This window comes from Conger conger, chromosome 7 (genome assembly GCF_963514075.1).
Source record: "Conger conger chromosome 7, fConCon1.1, whole genome shotgun sequence".
Lineage (NCBI taxonomy): Eukaryota > Metazoa > Chordata > Actinopteri > Anguilliformes > Congridae > Conger > Conger conger.
In genome coordinates, this window is record NC_083766.1 from 51,245,582 (window position 1) to 51,267,265 (window position 21,684).

General features: G+C 44.1%; 1 protein-coding gene across 1 annotated transcript; it reads right to left on the bottom strand.

Moving 5' to 3' along the window:
• Window positions 1–741: 741 nt before the first annotated feature.
• mmp28 (matrix metallopeptidase 28) lies at window positions 742–21,553 on the bottom strand. The gene is made up of 8 exons (XM_061249951.1): window positions 21,165–21,553; window positions 15,595–15,671; window positions 14,457–14,653; window positions 9,461–9,682; window positions 8,278–8,523; window positions 3,702–3,851; window positions 2,601–2,768; window positions 742–2,116 (listed from the first exon to the last, which is right to left on the bottom strand). Exons 1-8 carry the CDS (start codon window positions 21,300–21,302, stop codon window positions 1,722–1,724), a joined length of 1,593 nt encoding a protein of 530 aa, XP_061105935.1. The 5' UTR covers window positions 21,303–21,553; the 3' UTR covers window positions 742–1,721.
• Between the last annotated feature and the right edge of the window lie 131 nt (window positions 21,554–21,684).

Consider the following 21,684-nt stretch of genomic DNA (forward strand, 5'->3'; position numbering starts at 1 on the left):
TCATCAGCCTCAAGGCCCATCAGAAGCTCTGTTGTGAGTTTGAGTGAAAGTGATATTTGTGTTGTCCAGGTAGATCAGTGGATAAGCTCCTTTTCAGGAAAAAAATAAAGAACCAATCCAAGCCATAGCCGCAATTTTCTTACAGGAAATAACGGAAGATTATGTTTATGTTTTTGTTGAAGCCTTCAGGAATGTTTAATATAATGTATTTATTCACAAGGCACAGATCTCAGTCTGCTTAGGTGCAGTGACCACCCACAGCATGTAAAGACATTTCTGTTTGTTTAAAGACAGCACATTGAATAGAGACAGATCTATAATCCCTCTGCAGGATTACTCAATGGGGATTTTTTTTTCTTACCTATGTTTTCCAAAGCAAGTGTAAAATATTGCACTGTATTTGTTTCTCACAAATCGAAATGCATAAATATAATGAATTTATTTAGGCTAATTATTGTTCTGTGATGGTAATGACAATTACATTTAGGGTAGGGCTGGGTGATAAACGGTAAGGATGATATATTTATTTAGCGCTACGACAATCATCGCTTCCATGTAGTGGCTTTCTTTTTGTGCATTAAAAAAAATCATACTTGATATAGAAGTGAATCTCCAAACTTCAGAGGCCAAGTAAAATGCTGGAAATCCAAGTAAAACTTCCATGCAGTCATGAGATGCATTTTTGTCAATCACAAAAAGCTGCATGGCCTTGCTGCCGATTAGGTAATTCATTTCACTGGGATTCTGAGGTTTGGAGGTGGACCCACTGAACTGGTGGAGAGCAGCTTTTTTCAATTTAATTTAACTTTTGTATGCAATACACTACAGCTGCCACTAGAGGGAAGCAGATGGATGCGTGCACTGAATGAATGGATCCAAATTGGGCTAGGATTCTGAAACCACCATTGGTCAGTGCATACAATGTGATGTGATGCGACTGAAATAATGCTAATTGTTTAATGTTATATATTTTAAAATATTACGTATTATTTCTTTTTAAATTATTTTTATTTTCAAATAAGCCATGATGTCATCTCACTATAACTTGTGTCCCACAAGTCCCATGTGTACGGTACATTTTACAGGAGAGCTTCACTGAGCTCTGTTCACTGAGTACTCAAAACAGAATGCAAAACAGCATAAGGTTGCTACGCAAAAGACAAAAAGAAAGCAACTACGCCACCAGGCGGTGGGGTTATTGCACTCTGAAATATTCTGAACAGTAATTATTTATCGCCCAGCTCCAATTTTGCGATGAAAGAAATGGGGTAGGATAAACTATTTCTGTATTATCACTAAAGAAACACCTTGCGTGCAACCAGAAACATTTAAAATGTCCTTAAAAATATTATAAATATGTACTACATTGTGGATATTCATCACAGAGAAAATAGGGTAACTCGCCACCATTCTAAAATGAAACATATTGTGCACATACTATTATGTTTTACTATTGTATTTCATTCTTGTTAAATAATTCCAATCATCCTTTCCCAATATTACATTCAGAGATTTCTGCGTTTGACTTCTGACAGCCATTTTGCAAGTATTTTCAGTTATTGTTCATGAATCTGACAGCTTGCTCGTAGGTCCGACCAGCCAGGTAACCATGGAAATCGTTGAGTACAGTTTTTACGCACAGCGATCGGCGTTACATTGCACGTAACCCAAGGCCATAATGGGCCAAGCCTTTGTTTCAGCGGTAGGGCTCCCTCTGGTGGTCAAAGAATGTCATTGCCTCCACCGGGTTTCTGACACCCAGTCCACTCCAGGTCTTGGGCCCAATTTCCACCGCCCGTCACCCGTACTTTCCCCGGGTTGAACTTCCAGAACTTCTGCTCCCGGAAGAAGTAGAGGCGCCCGTCGGTCCAGCTCAGAGCCCCGTTGGCCTGGCGCGGGACCCCCTTCCAGTCGGCCAGGCTGCGGGGGTAGTACGGTTCGGGGCGCAGGGTCTTCAGGTTTAGGACAAAGTAACGGAAGCCTTTGAACAAGACCATGTGCCCTAATGGGGTGTAGAAGAAGGCGCAGTCCGGGTGTCGGGGGAGGCCCAGCTCCTCGTTCCTTTTGGGGAAGCCGGGGTCGAGGTCATCCCCGGAATAGCGCCACATACGCCTACCTGCCAGGGGAGAGACGCAGATCAGCTTCCACAGTAACTTTATTTCGCCAGAAGTGTGGTTAGCACAAAATGTACAAACCACAGTGAAATGGTGACAGACAAAACAACACAGTTGATGAAAATTTAAAATATGGACATTAAAATAAAACAGCTGCATCCCAGACTCCATGGGAGTTATTTGCATAAGTTTGGAAACCAGGCTGTGGTCTTGTACAGACAAACATGCAACCTCATTTTGCTGGTTTTACTCTCAGGAAACCCAGAAACAAATAAGAAAAAACTGTGTCAGGGGAAAAATAAAAGCTACATCACAGAAATAGAAACTACATTACTTAGACGTTTACATTCTAGTAAATTCTTAAAGTCTATACATGCTTGTAAAGTCGTTCATCTCATGCACATTCAATTTTACGACTAATAGCAAAACACCACCATCAAAAAGGGGAAGACATATGCATTGGCCACTTTGACTTGCTCATTGTACCTTTGAAAAAGTAGAACTTCCTGTCCGAGGGAGAGAAAGCAGCCGCCTCTATGGCGACAGGGAGCTGGGGCCAGCGCTGGCGGAGAGGCAGGGGTGGGCTCACGCTCCCCTGGGCCGACACCGTCCAGAACAGCCCGCCCCGAAACACCAGAACCGAGCCATTCTGGTCTGAAAGGCGAGCGCACATGAGCACAGCTCAAACGTATTCACAACTTATATTTTCATAAAGCAGCATAGAACAGGATGTACCTTTTCATGACATTACATTATTGGCATTTGGCAGACGCTCTTATCCAGAGCAATGTACGGTTGATTAGACAAAGCAGGAGACAATCCTCCCCTGGAGCAATGCAGGGTTAAGGGCCTTGCTCAACGGCTGTGCAGATCTTATTGTGGCTACACCGGGATTAGAACCCCTGACCTTGTGTGTCCCAGTCATTTACCTTAACCACTACGCTACAGGCCAATCCAGTTTTCCTCTCAGAAACTGTGAATAACATAAGGAACAAAGGCCAACTTGATAATGATGTTTTCCCTCCAAATTGACAGCATCAGGTACAGCTAATCTGATCAATAGCTGAACTTTCTCAATACAGTTTTGGTCAGCTTGCTGCATAAATAATACCATTAAAATCTATAAGAGGACACCCGGAAAATATACTACCATTGAAATCCACTAGAGGGTGCTCTCTGCAATGCAAATATACAGTGCTACCATTGAAATCCACAAGAGGGCACCCTGAAAACATAATATCCATCCATCCATTATCTTAACCCGCAAACCCACGCTAACACGGGGAGAACATGCAAACTCCACACAGAGAGGCCCCGGCTGACCGGGATTCGAACCCAGGACCTCCTTGCTGTGAGGCGGCAGTGCTACCACTGCACCATCCATACTACCATTAAAATCCACAAGAGGGCGCTCTGCACTTTCGATTCGAGAAGTGAGAAAAGTGGGTAAATAAATATACTGTTTTCACTCCAATTTGCTGCCTTGTTTCCAGATCACTCCCGACTGCATTCTGAGGAGCATTTGAGAATGCAGACAGTCCATGGATAAAGTTTCGTAGTGGAAGAGAGGCTGTGTGTTGGTCTTACCCACAGTGATGGCATCAAATAGGCCCTGGCAGTACTGGGGCACGGTGGAGTCGGGGTCTCCCATGCCCCCCTGGGCCAGCTCCAGGTCCTGCAGGGCCGAGCTGAACGCCTGGCCTGGGAGCTGGACCACCTGGCCTCCAGAGGGCTTTCCTGTGGACAGAGTGAGCAACCACAGTCATAGGAGAGCTACGAGATCTACCGTCCTGTAGGTATTCACTCCAACCCTAACAAAGCTCACCTCACTCAACAGCTAGGGCAGGGCTGTCCAACTATGCTCCTGGAGATCTACAGTCCTGTAGGTTTTCACTCCAACCATAACAAAGCACACCTCATTCATCAGCTAGAGATCTCATTGAGCTGCTAATTATTAAAATCTTGTGTGACAAATTAGGGTTGGAGTAAAAACCTACAGGATGGTAGATCTATAGTGTTGGGCAGCTCTGATCTACAGTCTATAACTCTTAATACATATAAAACTACAGATTCAAGCATCTTGGCATACCGTTGGCATAAACCAAATTCTAAATCCACAGGTTAATTACATTTTTATGGTATGTTTATCATCATCAAATTAATCAAGGCTAAGAAGCTTGTGCAAGCATGTCCAAAAATTGACATTTCTATTAATTTCCTCCAAATTTGGAAGGCCCAGGGCCCACTGCTTAGGAATTTGAGCGTAAACACTCTCCTCTGAGGCACACGTTGTCTTATGAAGCTGCAGTCTAAAATGCCGAGGAAGACTTTGTATGCAGCTGAGCAGGTGGACCACCAGCAGGGGTCCATAATGCATGATTAGATGCTGACTGGAACCCTTGTTCCCCTGGGCAAGGACTGCGTGTTGCCCCCGTGGGTCTTCTGGCCCCAGCCAGCCCTGGCGCCGTCTCACAGGAGTCAAATCCAGGTTCAGAAAGTAAAAGTCCTCACCAGTGTTTTGTCCCAGTCGCCGGCTAATGGTTCACTAATTTACCACAATTACCACAATTCCTCCACCAGAATGGCTTAGTGAAGCCAGCTGGCTGAGATCGTGGGTGGAAGAAACACATGGCAGGACTTCTACTTTCTAACCGCTGGACCACCTCTGAATTTGAAACCAGACTGTGGGGCTTGTTCAGGCACTAGGACAAAGTCTTAACAGGTTGAGCCACCCAGCAGCCGGGTGATATTAATTTTTCATATAGCTATAATAACTACATTCATAAAAGATTTGCACCTAATCCCTAAAACAAATGTTGAGTTTTTTTTAATGAGGATGGATGACTCAATACTGAGTCATCCATACTGCCTTCATCTTTCCTCTCCCATACAAACTGTCTTACATCTTATGATTTAATCCTTTATATTCTTTTATGTTCTTATATGCTTTTTTTATTATTGTGCAAATAAATCAAATCAAATCATGGTATTAATCTGTTGCCAAATTTCAGGCCACACATACAGTACTGTAAGGCAAGAATATTTCCAAGAACCAGTCAGCTCACGTTTTATCTTAATGTGAGATTGGGAGCAGATTGCATCTTCGGCCGTTTGTTTCTGCAGCTGAATCCGTCATTTCCTTTGGCTGAAGTTTACAATTTGTGTCAAACTGTGTTTGATCAGGAAATGTAAACTTTTCAGGCATTCTAAACAAAACTGTCTTGCTTCTCGCAGCATCTACTGTAATTATCTTTAACCCTTTGACGAGTAGGTTTTTCTGGAAGTAGTTTTTTTTTTCTTCTAACTTCTAAATCAGTTTTCTAGAACCCCATTGCTTTCAGTTGCGATTGTTATATCAGCATTAGAATATTCAGTTGAGAACATTCTAATCACACACTAGGTCTAACAGTGGTGCAGACCTAAACATCACTTCACTGACAGGGAAGAAAAACTGTTTTTTCATCAAAAGTTGAGGCACACTGCTGAAGGTTTTCTTTGATTGGTTTACAAAGACTGCACCAGCACTGCTGTTTGTGCAAACATTTGTCTTGGCGAGGATAAAATCTGGATCCCGGAGGACCAGTGGACAAAACACTGGCAGACAGACAGCTGGACAGCCCGTCTCTTAGCAGGCTGGGGCATTTCAGACGTGGGATGGATCTGGTTGTGGTTTACTCTACTGAGGGCAAAACTGGGGGGTATTTGTATTAAATAACATTTATCCTAGCCTATAAAACCTGGCTTTGAGATGCGGCGCTTTAGACTCATCTCTCTGCCTCCACACCTTTTTAGAAACAGAGCTGATATCTTAAGTGCCCCCAGCGAGATCCTGGGAGAAATCTGGGGGCTTCAACAACAAGACTATGTACAAAAGGAATGAAATTCCTTCACGGATCACCCAGTGTGGATGCACATACCCTCAAATTAAAGATGACAGTCTGCACTTTAACCTCATTTCCATTGTTCCATTTTGAATCCACTGTGCTGGAGCACAGAATAGAAATTGTGTAAGACTGTAATTTCTGTCTGTGCCCAAAGGGAAGGACCCACAGTGTTGCTGGCCCACAGCCCCACTCAGAGCAGGAGATGGATGATGATACACAGAGCCAATGTGTGGCAGTAAAATTAGCATTTAAACTGCTGGAGAGGGACACCCAGCGGTCTGCTGTTCCAGAGCCTGCAGCTGCCTCAGGCCAGAACGCCAGCCTTCACTGTACATACAGCACGGAACCTGAGATACTTTGAGTAGCGATACATCAGGTGGTAGCATTAGCCTTAACACTCGTAGAAACGAATGACAGCAACAGTTAGCAAACATTCCATTCATTGTGAATTCATTGTGGATTATGGATAATTTTGCTCAGCCTGTTACTGGCTGAAAGAAATTAATGGAAGTCAGTTGGGAACTTAATTGAGGGCGGTACTTAAACCCTGATAATGACTATTATAAATCTTAATTTTAAAATGTACGTAGTGATGTCACAAAGAGGGGTGATGTCACAGGGTAGTGATGTCACAGAGAGGAGTGATGTCACAGGGTAGTGATATCACAGAGAGGAGTGATGTCACAGGGTAGTGATGTCACAGAGAGGAGTGATGTCACAGGGTAGTGATTTCACAGAGAGGAGTGATGTCACAGGGTAGTGATGTCACAGAGAGGAGTGATGTTACAGGGTAGTGATGTCACAGAGAGGAGTGATGTCACAGGGTAGTGATGTCACAGAGAGGAGTGATGTCACAGGGTAGTGATGTTTGTCAGATCAGCTGTATTTCTCTCATGAGTCCCTCATTTCTCTGTGTGGGGACAGCTGACTGAGATGAATACATCACACAATGATCTGTCATCTCCAGCTTAAGAGCCTCTGTAAGAAAACACGAGCTGAGTGCTCTGCGTATGAACAGAGCGCTTCAGGTTTTTAGGTCTGCTGGTATCTGTCACAATGTCCAGTGTTTAATCCTACTTACGCTCCTTTACTGTAAATTTCCGACCCCATGATGTCATGTGTTTTCTTCGCTTCAAATAAGTGGACTGGAAATAACAAAATTGTTCTGAGTATTTTGGAGTTTAGATGACATGTTCAACATATACGCAGATACTTCCTTTCTGTCTACAACCCTACCTGCTTTACTGTCTGAATAAAGTAAAAAAATTCCCCTAACTCTAACCACAACCCTAACACCCCCAAAAAACACACATCCAGGATTAAACACTGCATTCAGTGTGCAGAAGAAAAGAAGCTATTGCACAAACTCACGCATTGCTTGAATTCCTGCCTCTTGGGCAACCTGTAAGTATTTCATGTTTCCAAGAGCAAAACAACACACTCTGTCTTGTTTGTTTCCCATCTTCCTGCACATCCTGATCAAGGGAAAGAATTTGAATTTGGCCTTTCCTATAAACTCATTTTTGTTGTTTGCATGTAAAACATTCTGCACTGTAATCAAGTCAGCATTCCCGCTCACGCACCCTCAGGACCGTGGAACCAAAGGGACACACGCACTCCAACTACCCCTGGAGAGATGCACACAAACCCCTCTGTTTCCCCCACTCTCTGGGTCTGTCCCAGACTGGCAGTGGAGCTGGCTAATTCATTAGCAACGCAATGCCAGTGAGAGCTAGCATGAAAAATCAAGTATTTTTCCTCAACAATCTGCACAAGGCTTCATTATTTCAGCATAATAACATTATTTTCTTTGATTCTACGTAAAACTGATAGCCATATAAAGTCTATTAGCTTGTCATGATTTAGACTGGGTTTTTTTTAGTACACTATGAAAAGAAAATCAATAGATTTGACAGCTACTACAAAAAAATTTTTCTAAAATTTTTATTTTGTCCAACAAGATATTCTATCTGGGGGTGCCATATTCAGAACTGCAACATCCAGTTTGAAGATACTACATACACTTATTTTGTTGGGCATACATTTCCCAGAATTATTTTTGTTGGGCTAGTAACTTGGGAGAGACAGGAAGTTGTTTTGTATATGTACACAGAAGAGTTGATAAAAATAAGTTCGTAAAAAACTAATCCTGGACTCCTGTGTGATTAACGGATACAAATCCGTTAAACAGAAGTGAAGTGAATTAGAGCGAGGCAGCACTAATTGTTAGCGATAATTGCTAATTGCCAGCGATCACACCATAGATAGCGTGATAGTACCATAGAGCTGCTGCACAGCGGTGATGTCATCCCAGCTCAGCACCAGGGCCTTGCCCAGCTTCTTGTAGTAGGGGGACATCAGGGCGTGGCGCACGGGGGAGTGCTCCAGCCCCAGCGTGTGCCCGATCTCGTGCGCGATCACCATGAACAGGTTGTGCCCCTTGAAGCCGTCCAGCGTCCAGCGCTCCGCCATGTCGAAGTGCGCCTCACCCCGACAGGGGAAGAACGCGTGTGCCAGGGCTCCCCCTGTAGGCCAGCGCAAGGATTACAAGTGAGAATCGGACCGTAAGCAGTTCTGCATCTGAATAAACAATGAAGGTTATTCTGTGTATGCATACATTTCATCAATGAGAATGAGTGGCCATCTATGAAGTTAATGTTAATGCATGAAAACTCTGGTGATTTTGTTTGCTAATACAAAACAGAACCAGAACAAAATCCAGTTTTGTAAGAATGTAATCTGCGTAATCCACAAGTGTGGAGGTTAATGGTTGGTCAATTTAAAAAATACAATAGTTCACCAACCAAGACAAGGCCTTATTTCACATTATTTATGTCTTCACAAAATAAAAAACACTTTTCTGTAGAACCAAAACATACAGATGCTAGTATGTGTTCATATGATGGATCACCACACCTGGCAGCTGTAGGATCACTGACAGAGTTAATGTTATTGCACTGTGGGATCAGTGTCAGGTTGTTTTACTCCGATGGCAAACTGAATAAACTGTGCTAAGCCTTATGAAGGTGTTAATACAAGTCTGGCAGTCAGGTGCTAGAATAAGTCCTGTATTTATGTTGCAAAAGCCATATGGTATACAATTATGCGTGTGAATGTGTGTGTGCATGAGAGAGTGAGTGTGTGTGTGTGTGAGAGAGAGAGAGAGCGAAAGACAGAGAAAGAGACAGAGGGATACAATAAAATGCCTCTTTAGTTTTCAATAGTTTTTCAAGTCGGGGCTTGACTCTGACATCTTGGGATTTTCAGGTGACAGTTTGTTTCCACAACATTAACAAAAATATCTCAAGACGTCAAGTCGCTCAGTCTCACTGCTCTCACAAAGACAGAGGAAACAGCAGCGTACTCTGCTCACAAGGCTGGAGTGGAAAACACAAGGAGGCTCACTGCCGTTAAAACTCCATTACCCCTGCGGGGCCAGGAGCGCGGGCTGAGGAGCCCCACCTGGGCCGTCGAAGGCGTTCCCCGAGCCGTCGTTGTGCTCGCCCTCGTAGAAGGCCAGCCGGATGTCAGCGGGCCCCTGGGCGGCCTCCTGGAAGGCCAGGCCCGACACGTTGCTCCAGAGCTGGAAGGCCGTGAGCACAGCCAGGCCCACCTGCCGCTCAGAGAGGTGCCGCGGCCAGTTCACGATCCGGTACGTCAGGTGCCGCTTGTACCACTTCTCCCCTGCGGAGACACCAGGCGCTGGGTGAATTCGATTTGCACTCCGCTGTACGTCGCTCTGGATAAGAGCGTCTGCTAAATGCCTGTGATGTAATGTCATGAATAGTGACTGGGCTCCAGGTACAATTACTTAAACACCAGTAAAGATTATGGCCAATTTATTTTTAAATGGAAAAATGTTTCTCACCAATATTCAGAACAAAAAAAACTAGTTTGTAGCACATAGTTGAAAAGAAAATTTTCAAAATGTTACCAGTATGAATGTTAATATCCTGCAACCGTAATTTTAATTTATAAACTTCTGAACATGTGCACATCTCAAACGATCCTTAAATATTACTCATAATCAAGTATGCAAAGACCTGGAAGACAAACAACTGTTATTTGAATGAAAATGTAAAACAAAAACTATTTACACTTTTTCACCAGACAAATGACCAGTTGGCTTTGTGTTGTCAGAGAATCTTTCCTAGTCATTTGTCACTGGCAACGATGACGGTACAGAATAGGCAACAGGTAGTTGTGTAAGACATTTTACACAAGTAAACAACGGTAACATGACTGTTGACAAAATTAATCGAATCGCACTTGTACAGTCCGACAAGCTGTATTTATCAGACTGCACATAACACAGTGCACAACAGTATATGCGTGTAAACTCTGTATATAGCAATGTCAAGACAATTTGCTTAAGCCTGTGTCTGTAGTTAGGCCTGTTTAATGATACGTTTGGCAAACATCAAAGGCCGATATTTGTTGAAGGTAGCCAGGAGAGATTTTTAAACACAGAAACCCCACCTGCCCCACGCAGGAGATCACACAGCCCGGCGGTCTGTGTCACCGCACCAATTTAAGCCGCACACGCCGCAGTGACAAAGAGAGCAGTCAGGGAACAAAGCCATCAGACACTCCTGATTGGCCGGCGGCCAGACGGAACCGTGTAATGGTGTAATTGTCCACAGCGAGGGACGATCAGAGAGGCCTACAAGCAGAATGCAAATGGGAGGGAAGTCTTTAACAGACACACAGATGTTCATTAATTCAATAGTCTGTCTTAAAAGGGAGTTTTTATGGTGTTTGCAGACCACAGAGCAATGGGCGGTTGTTTGACAAACATTAAATGTTCAGTACTGCCAGTATATTAAGACATATAAAACATCAGGTCAATGGCAGTGTGCTTAGCTGGTTTCAGGGCTCATTCCAATCCCTTATTTTCACTCATCCTTGTCTCCTCTGTATTTTTTCGGAATGTGTAAGGGATAAAGGATTGACCTGTGGATCCACCTCTCCCCATCTGTTACGTCTGTAACGGACCTGGCTTCAAACTTGATGCTTGAAAGAACAAGGAGAGCTCCTATCTCTATCTCTCCTATCTCTCTTGTTATTGACACTTTTTACCCAAAGAGACTTACAGTTGATTAGGCTAAAGAGGGGACAATCTACCCCGGAGCAATGTGGGGCTAAGGGCCCAACAGCTGTGCGGATCTTATCTTATGGCTCCATTGCTGCTTGAACCACCAACCTTCCGGGTCCTAGTCACGTGCCTTAGCCACTAGGCTACAGACCGCTACTTCTCTTCTCTATGTATAGATTCATGGCAGTGCTGACCCAACATATATGGCATGCGAGGGGGACACGGGTCGTGTAATTGAGACGAATGGCTCTCCAGTGGAAAAGCGGTCATTACGATGATGACGACGTCTGAGTTCCCATGCCCCACAGCGGGCTCTCCGACGCTTATTGCGCGGGGTGGGGGTGAGATCGCAGCTCCAGATTTAAGTGGGAGAAGAATCCCTTCGGGAGGACCAAAGTGGCCAGGATGTCGGACGCTGAAGACATTCCAGGACTTCCCTTCTGGAAGCAATTAGAAGTGCGGCCTGAAAACGGGGAAGAAGCCCTATCTCTGATTTCAGGAAGCGCCTATAATTCTCAGATCCAGCTCATATTTTATTTCCAGAAAAAGAGCACTTCAGGTAAAGTGGGGATCTGGCCCGTTCTATTGTAAAGTGTAATTTCAATCTTCCCAGAGCCTTCAGGCCCAAACCCCCTTCTTCTGGGTGACTCATTTACTTCAATTGCTTGCAAAGTATTGGTTCCAGGCAAAAATCCAAATGGAAAGCATATGGGAATTAGACACAAAATACTAAATACATGGCAGTAATAATGCTTTGTGAAACATAACCCAAACAATCTAAAATTATCCATGGCAAGTTGCGTAGCTCTTTTTTTTTCTCTTGGTATCTCCAAACCACATTGTTCTGCTGTGGTGCCCAAACGAAACAGAACTTTTGCATATGATTTAAAATGGGTAACCAATTATTCATGATTCTAATGAAATGGCATGGACTCTCATTAAATACCATGATGAATGGCATGTTCAAAATAGACTATCACAAAATGTACCGTATTGGGGCATCTATTGTGCTTATTGAGTGAGGCTGAGAAAGTCCAGGGAGCAGAAAGTCCTCCCAATGCATTTCTTCCACCCGTAAACTCAGCCAGCTGATTTGATGAATTAGTTCCACCTCCTTGCTGTAGATTTGTGCGAATGAGAAAATCCCAAGTGATTGGAACAATATTCTGGGTAGGATATTGACTTTCTGAACCTGGATTTCTTTCCTAGCTCTGTTTTGAGTAAGTTCATTAATTCATTCAGTCATTATCCTAACCCGCTTATCCTGAACAGGGTCGCAGGGGGGCTGGAGCCTATCCCAGCATATATTGGGCGAAAGGAAGGAATACACCCTGGACAGGTCGCCAGTCCATCGCAGGGCACACACACCATTCACTCACACACTCATACCGATGGGCAATTTAGACTCTCCAATCAGCCTAACCTGCATGTCTTTGGACTGTGAGAGGAAATCAGAGTACCCGGAGGAAACCCACGCAGGCACGGGGAGAACATGCAAACTCCACACAGAGAGGCCCCGGCCAACGGGGATTCAAACCCATTCGAACCCAGGACCTCCTTGCTGTGAGGCGGCAGTGCTACCCACTGCACCATCTGTGCCATCGTTTTGAGTAAGTTTTTTTTCTTAAATAAGTTTACATGATTTTTTCCTGATTCATCCTGGACGAGCCCCATTCATTGTGAGAGATGATTTCACACCCATCCCATCTCACAAGGAACTTGCCATATTAATGTATACACACCTCCTTGCCAATCCTTAACATGGGTGGCAGGGATGTGGGGTTCAAACAGTACCAAAGTCAAATTCACTAATTCCTGCCATACATGCGAGATTCCTCAGCAAGCCATCCACCCGTGTGTCTTTCTGCATGATGCAGTCAAGGGCATATGAGAGGCACATCAACAGAATATAAATGCTGAATCCTGCAAGTGCTGCACACAAATAATCCTATAAATAATCACTGTGCAGAAATATTGCACTTTCTATGATTGTTGTAAAAAATCAAAGGTCTACATCTGTCACTACACTCTCAGAAATAAGCATACAGTGGAGGTACATTTCTGTTCTTTACGGAACAAATTTCCCAAATGTACCCTGACTGTTCTATTGTTCTATTCTTCTATTGTTCTATTCGGATACTAATGACTATCTTTTACAAGCAAAAAAGGTACAAATGAATTAAGAGTATGCATTGCTGGCTAGGGGTACAATTGTATGTACCTAGTGGGCACGAACTCAGTGACAAGGCACTTTCAGGTACTTTTTTGTATCTTTTCTGGTAGTCTAGTAGTCTACCATGCCCACCACTGTAAAGACTTTGCATTGAATTCCTGCCCCAAGATGTGCATAGAAAGCTAGCCTTTCCACCAAAAAGGCCATTCCCAGCTGGCCGATAAGGCCCTCTCCCAGTTCCCACAGGTGCCAGACGCATGTTTACACACAGGGAACGGAGCGCAGCTGGCAGGTAGTTGACTCAGTCCCAGGGCTGAATTCCTGAAGAGTTAACAAATCCATCCGGCAAACCCCGCGGAATGCGCTACACGTCCATGCCAGGCCGACCGGAACGCCAAAAGCAAGCGGGAATCTGCAAATTACTGAATCCTTCGCTCTCTGTCTCACTATCAAAATATTTCAGATATGTCTCAGACGCACACGCAGATGTGAAAGCCAGAGATGTGTTGGGCGAACGGCAAATATGAATATAATATAAATATGAATTCGCTATAACACTCGTTGTTTATTGAAGTAAGAAAATAATTAATGTGGCTGAAACTATTATTCACGGTTCAACATACTGCATTACAATAATGTAATTACAAACACGTCACACGGATAATTCAAGGGTCATTCTGAGTTTTTAAGGCATGTTCAATCCATAGAGCAATAGCAGTTGATTGACAAACATTAAACAATCAATACTGCCATTATCTTAAAACATATAAATTGACAAACAGTTTTACAGTTTTTCAGGCCTGAGTAAAATAACTGCTTAAAGTCTGTGTATACCAGCGCATCCACAGGTATTAAACGACATCATGGCCATGGCAGAACTGCTGGGCCACAGTGCAGATACTGTACCAGGCCCCGGGTCCAATCCTAGGCAGGGGCCAATTCATCAGCCTGTATCTCATATCCTTTGAACTCTACAGGCGATGCTTGTAAAAAGTGAACATTTGATGCTATGAGAACAAAAATTGATACGACACCATTCTACCCTCAAAAATCTTTGATCTTAGACGAACATACCATCTGATCAGGGGGTATATCACAAAGCAGCTGTTCTGTGTTCTTACACGGGGAACCTATCCAGCTAACCTCCTACAGGAAACTCCACTTGGTGGAAGTGTGTTGTGCACACTGACCTATTCGGGTGTAGCGCTTGCTGCGCCTGCGCTGGCCACCGGGGGCAGTGCCGCGCAGGAAGATCCCATCCACCCTCCTGGCCCAGGCGCGCTGGCTGCCCCCGTCCTTCACCCCGCATCTGGGGGCAGACATCCGCTGCAGGGTGGGGCTGTCCAGCTGTCCCGTAACCGGCAGGTGGGACAGCCACTGGAAATCCCTGAGAGAGAGCGCACATGTTGGACCGAGGGTTTTGGGAAGCACACACACACACAGATGTGCACACACAAACATGCATGCACACACAGAAACACACAGGCACAAGCACATACAGTACGTACACACACACATCCACGCACACACACAGACACACACACTCAGGCACACACATACACATAGATGTGCACACACAAACATGCATGCACACACAGAAACACACACACACACACTCAGGCACACACACACACACACACATGCTTCCAGGCTCCATGGACTCCCAGAAGGCTGGGCCTACACAGCCACAACACAGATCTTTTGAAAATGTAAATTCCAGCATGAACAACGACGGAAGAAAGTTGGGTAACCTCTCCAGACAAACACACTGGTGGCGGTGGGGCATTGCTTTTCTCATTACAGAAATCCCCTCAGTGCCTCTGTGTAACTTTTTGTTTGTTTAACTTGATATATACTTTCGGAAAAGGAACACATATGGGGCGTGTTTTCCTTTGCTTCATGTGTGTGTAAACCCCAATGTAACAAAGAAAACATAACATTGTGTACATAGCCACTCAAGCGTGAGTCAGCGAGAACGAGTGGCGATAGATATCAGGTCGTTTGCTTTGGTCATATTGCTACATTTTTATCTTCAGCAACAATGCAACAAGAAAACTCTACAGAACTTCAAAAAGGTAATATATAATAGGATATTATTAATTTCCTTTTTACAATTTCCTGACTTAAAGAACTTATGAAGCAAATTCCCGAGTCCTATGAGGGATGGCTCTGCAAGCTTTTAGGTCCAGAAATCAGTCATGTGAACCTAGAGAAGACCTTTTCTTGGCTGAGCAATGGGAAGAGTATCAAATATTATAGGTTGTGGTAAGTGTGGTAATATATATATTAGTGGTTCAGTTGTAAGCTGAACAAGTGACATTTCAATACCTGAGGGCTGAGGACACTTCCACTTCATTGTGTCTGTGGTCTTCCTGGTGCAGATAGCCATATTTCTCCAGAAAGCCCTGGAAAAACAGAACAAATTCCAAGTCCCTTTACTGCACACTGCACAATAGGTACTGTTGTAGTGTTGGGGGAGCTGCCGACCTTCAGTTAATGTTTGAGGACCACGACTGGTTCTAAAAGTCCTTGGTCACAACTCAAAACGGACACCAAACACTTCTAGCCGCTTGTCCCACAAAACACAACCATGTCGCACAACAGAATGAGGTAAACTGTTCACTCATGGGTGGCATCCTTCGCTCCCATGGGAATACCGTCATTCCGGTAATTTCACCGCTCCTCAATTTGTGCATCACAAGCACGATGGCCGCGCAATAATTCCTGGGAAAGACTACGATCGGGACATCTGGGGAGGAGAGAGGAGATGAAAGCCCTGGCAGAGCATGAAAGGACCTCGGGCTCCTCACGCAGAGCCATCCCTCAATCTGCCGGGGTCTGCGTGTCACATCTGCAGAGGACACCTTAAGGCAAGGTCACTCAATTTTACCCAGAAACAGCCAGTGTGGGTGCAGGCTTTTGTTCTAACCAAGCAGTTACACACCTTATTCAACCAATGAACCAATAGAGTCCTCCGCTAAGGACCTTGATTAGAATCAGGTGTGTAACTGCTTGGTTGGAATGAAACTGTACCCACACCAGCCCTTCCTGGATAAGATTGAGGAGCCCTGCCTTAAGGCAAGGGCAGGCATAACTGGTCCTGGAGAGCTGATGTGTGTGCAGGTTTTTGTTTTCACCAATTACCCTGGTTAAATGAGCCAATTGGCTGAATGCACCAACACTGATTCACTTGTATATTAGATTACAGTAAAATGTTTCATATAGGTAAACAGGCTTCAGCTGTCACTGAAGCATGCACGTATTTAAAAATGCAGCTAAAATGTTGGCTAGCGTAAAAGCTAGGGCTAATCAAGGCCAGAAGTTGGCATGAAAACCAGAAACGGATAAGGCCCTCGTTGCCCACCTCTGCCTTAATGTGAAGTCTTGACATCAGCGGTCATCCCCCCTCCATCTGGTGTACTAAACCAGCAACATCTCCCACACTTCTCCCACTGTGCCAGAGGAACATTGGTATCTCAGAGCCGGCAGGAAGTGGTGGAGGTTCTCATGCGAGTGCTTCGTATCAGCAGCTGGGAGAGCCTCGTACTCGTACACACAAACCGTATTCTTCCCTCCTCCCCGCTCCTTACACACAGGAGGTTCACATTGATAACAGCAATTCCCAGGGCTATATTTAAGGAGATATCGCACAAGCAGCTGTGCCGTATCGAGAACACAGTCACGGCTACAGGGGTGTTGTTATAGGCACTGCATCTAGAATGCTGCCTCAGCCAATCGTCATTCAGGAGTGAAACAACCCACTGTGTAGTACAGTACATTCACTGCCACAGCACTTGGCCACTCTCCTTTAATGACTGTTCATCAGACACAATAGACGTGGATGTGGGGATAAATGGTAGGGAGTGTTATGAATACAGAGCGGACAAACTGGAGTGCCTATATCTGTGGTCGTGTCTCTAAGGTTCCTCCTCAGAGATTTCAGAACCTCTGACAAAACAAAGAGAACAGCCCCTGTGTGCTCGCTGCCACTAGGGAGAGCATCCCTTGTCCCCTGCCCCAAATCCCCACCTCCCAATCCATCCCCACCCATTCGCTCCTTACAGACACCAGCCCGGTCCTCCCGAAGCCCTGCCGGCCTGGGAAAAGCCGGAGCACATCCGTACTTCAGTGGAATTATTAATAGAACAGAAAAGCATTCTGGGATATCTGTTTTACTGCATGCGCCTGACGATCCAACCAGCATGAAATCAGCTGTGTGGGAAAACTGTGGGAAAAAAAACGTGAAATCGCCCACACGTAATTCCATAAATCCACACATGATTCCGTAAATCCGCACAGGATTCCATAAATCCACACATGATTCCATAGCCACAAAGTGCTGTTACTGAGGTGGTTACAAAAACTGCAATGAACGCCAGGACCTGGAGGAATAGTTACATAAGGCTGGGCTCACTGAGGTTTATTCTAAAAACCAGGGTCTATGGAAGGGCCTGTTTCTGGAGATCTACCCTCCAACCCTAACAAAGCACACCTCCTTCAACAGCTAGGGATCTTCTTGAACTACTCATTTCAGTTGATGCCAAAATAGGGATGAAATGACTGTCATGGAAGATCTCAAGGAACAGTTTTGGACAAATCTGGCCTGGTTTTCTTTTCTTGCAGGTAATTAATGGAACCATTAGTGCTCCTGATGCCCAGTGAAGGGGAGTGTGAAAAAGCAACAGTGTCAGCCTGTGAGGACCATGATTTCAGTAACAGGGATCTAAGACACAGTACGATAATGTAACTTTAGATTATCTTTAATTCACTAAAATGTGTGTGTGTGTGTGTGTGTGTACTGCACATTTAATATTTAATAAGGTATTGTTTTGGATCACATGGAATTAATATATACAGTACTACAATTCACATAGAAAAAGTAAACTATTTATTGAATTTGATTTAAGTAGTTATCTGTAATATGCTCATGGTGGTAACACATTGAACCCCACAAAAAGCATTAAGGAAACTCTGTCCTGTATACTAAGGGAAATATAGTATTTAATTTACACAACTCTACACTATTCAGAGGCTGTTACTAAAGAAATATGATTGCTGTTACTAGAGTGTTTCGGTCAGCCAAAGTGTGGAGGACACTAGAGCTGCTTACTCTGGGTTTGGTTAAATGCTAACCAAGAAAATGGTCCACACTTTACAATAAAGTCAGAAAGAAGAACAAAGACTGCAAGTTTCCCGGCTTAAAAACAGAGCTAATAAAATTTGCTGAGCAATCAAATCACAAACATTAGCATTTTACAGCCGAGAGAACTTTACGGTCCTTACTCCTGACTAAGAGAAAAGCTATTTCCCAACAGTGAGCTGGGGTAAAGTTGCTTCAAGGCAGGAACAGGACAACACTTGTCAGTAAAAATGCACTGAATGCAGATTTGTTGGGAATGTTATGTGCCCCTACAAACGCTTTCATAAGCTGGGGATTGCCATCGGGGGAGAAGTATCTTGGAAGAATTCTTTCAGCTGGGCCCAGTCTGGAAATGTAATTTGCCAGCAAATCTGACTCCAGGACTTTTCTCGACTTTTCCAGTTATAGGGCTGTGCCACGGGGTCAGGGGTCAGGGAACAGCAAGCCTATCCAGCCTTTCAAATGCACCTGAGCTCAACACAAGCAGACGCGTCACACCATCTCCATTCCCAGGTACAGCGTAGCTCATGTGGAAAGGCTAGTAATATGAATGGAGTGCAGGAGCTTCCACCAACTTAGACTGGAATCAATATGTCAAGGAGGGCAGTGTGTGGCTAATGGTACAATTCTCTGCTCGGCACTCCTAATATGTACGCTCCTGTGTACATATAAGGAGTGTGTGTAAGTGTGTGTATTTGTGTTTGTGTGCGAGTCTGTGTGTGTGAGTGTGAGAGTGTGTGTGTGTGTGGTGTAAGATCACCTACACTGACCTGTATGCCTGAACAATAGAGAAAGAAAACAGTGCCTTGCAGAAGCAACCCCAAACAACCACATCTAAGAGCTGCCATGTTCTGGTTATCCATAATTGTACCCCTTTAGTGCATGAGCAGTGTTCACAAAGCATGCTGCCATTTTGATAATTCCCTGTATGCCACCTGGGTTTGGTTGCTATTTATATTGTTCAAGGCCCACATGTCTGAGTACAGTTCAAGGACCCTGCCCTTGTCCTGGAAGGCTATGGGGTGTGCCAGTTTACACTGTTACTCATTTCATCGATTAAATACAGTGATTGCTTTGACAGTTAAGGTTATGTTCCAACGAAAACACATATTTGATCTTCTAGATCATTTCAGAGGTACATACTTATGTAAAATATGTAAATTCGCTCATTTCCTCAAACATTTTATTAGCAGTCCATAATCTGAACCAAGTAAGATATCGTTATAATTCTTTCAGATTCTAAATAGGACATGTTTGAAGATTGTTTTCAGCCATTTTTTATCTCCAGTACCCAATAGTCATTTTAGGATTGTCCATGAAGAAAAATTATGAAATTTCAGGATCTGACAATGACATTTGTAATGTTGTACCGACCCCCAAAGCTTATAACAAGAAAACAATTGCCCCAAAACACTCTCCTGGATATGGAGTAAAGGTTTGCGAAGTTTCATGACGATAGGATGACTATGCACGGAGCAAAATATAGAATACAGGTACAGAGTTCTGTAATATCTTCCAAAATCAGACATTCCAAATCAGTAAATCGACTCCAAAGATATACATGCTAAATAATTATAATCATTTCACCATACACAGGGTGTAATCATTCAAAAGGTGGTATTATCCCGAAAGCTGAATAGTTGAGGGGTGATTTGCAGCATTAAACAGAAAAAGGTAAATTTGACAACAAAAAAAATTTTTTTTCAGTGGATCAGAACCTTAAGTCCCATTGAATGGTTTCTCATGTCTGAAATCGGTGGCTGATTTTTATGGTCAATACAAAACCGGAAGATGCACCCCCCAGTTACAGAAACTGTGAGCACAGTGTCAGGCAAGTGGTGACAGCCAGCGGTGGAATCCAGGGGGCATCTTTGTGTAGGTGATGAGGTCAAACTCACTGGAGGAGCGATGGTTTGTGCGCAGAACTGTGACATGTTCTCCGAGGGCAAACATTTCCCAGGGTGATAATCACGATTTGCTCCATGAAGTTGTCTAAAATAAATCTTTCAACGGTTGTTGGTTTTGTAAAAGGGTCCCTCAGAGAAGTGGGAGGGGACCACGTCAAAAGTGTTACATTTCCCTTAGAACTACAGTCGATGTAGCACAACAGGGCCTATAGGCAAGCAACAAAGTGCATTGTTCGAACTTTGTCAAAGGGTCATTTGCGCCATTATCATGTCTTTTACCCCGTAATTGACGGTTGGGAGAGACAAGGGTTTATGGCTTTATTGTGATCTTTAACTGATATTTGCAACAACAAAAAAACATCAGAAGAGGTCTGGCGTCGTGAAGGCAGCTATATAAAAGGTAAACTTGTAACTGCGATAACAATACCTGAATAAACAACTCAAAGGATTTCATTCCACTCGACAAACCTCTATACATGTTGCAAATCCTGCTGGTTTTTCCGCAATAAAACAGCCGGCTACACGTTTTATTGTTGTTATGCAATGTCCCAAATGAAACACTTAATCTAAAAATGTTTAAATTACCACGAACAGGCATAACTATGTTTAGGGGATGTGATTTGCACTAATCTAAGCGCAGCGCCACATCTCCAAATGACCTAATATAGTCTGACAAGTATACACATGGACAACCACGATTCATCAGTTAAGCCGATCCTGTCAAAATCATATGAACTTTGTTGAATTGATTTTAACCATTTACATCAGGGACGTAACTTTGAGATTCGTTTGTTTCAAAGCGAAAAGTTTACGCGCGCATTTATTACCAACACAACCTAGAAAAGCATTACCTCCGCTGCGACGTCCTCGACAACCTTGATGCTGGACACCGGTGAGCCAATTGTCGCCTTCACAAGAAGCAACGGAAACAGCCGCAGAACCAGTGTCCAAAGTTTACCACCAGGCAGCGACGCAACGTGAACTGTCATCCTGCGCAAATTTCAGCAGCGACACACCATGGGCAACTTAATCCAAAAAGGTGTCATCGTTCCAGTGTCAGTTGTGTGAATGCAACACCGTTTCTTTCGGACCGAGGGCCATGACAACTTGCACAGGAATTTGCATCTGTTGAGGCAACCCACCGCTCCCCGAAACCCTGTTGCACTCTCCCTCCCAATCTGTAATTTCAATGTAGCAGCACTTGCGATGCCTGTGGGAAGGGATGGTCTCGGTCTTGCCGTGTGCATTGGACCGCCCCTACCACTTAGGGGTGTGACTGGAACACTGGAGGCAAAAAGCCTTTTAGTGGAATGTTAGTTCACTTATCTAAACATGTAGTCTTCAAACAGGAACTTGGCCTTCACAGTAATA

Bases quoted from the DNA above. Each gene is read 5' to 3' on its own strand.
- mmp28 (XM_061249951.1), bottom strand. From the start codon at position 21,302: ATGACAGTTCACGTTGCGTCGCTGCCTGGTGGTAAACTTTGGACACTG. The intron at 9,683-14,456 runs GTCAGTGTGCAC...GTGTCTCCGCAG, and splicing joins CAAGCGCTACACCCGAATAG to GGGAGAAGTGGTACAAGCGG. The intron at 2,769-3,701 runs GTAAGACCAACA...CTCGCCTTTCAG, and splicing joins ATTTGATGCCATCACTGTGG to ACCAGAATGGCTCGGTTCTG.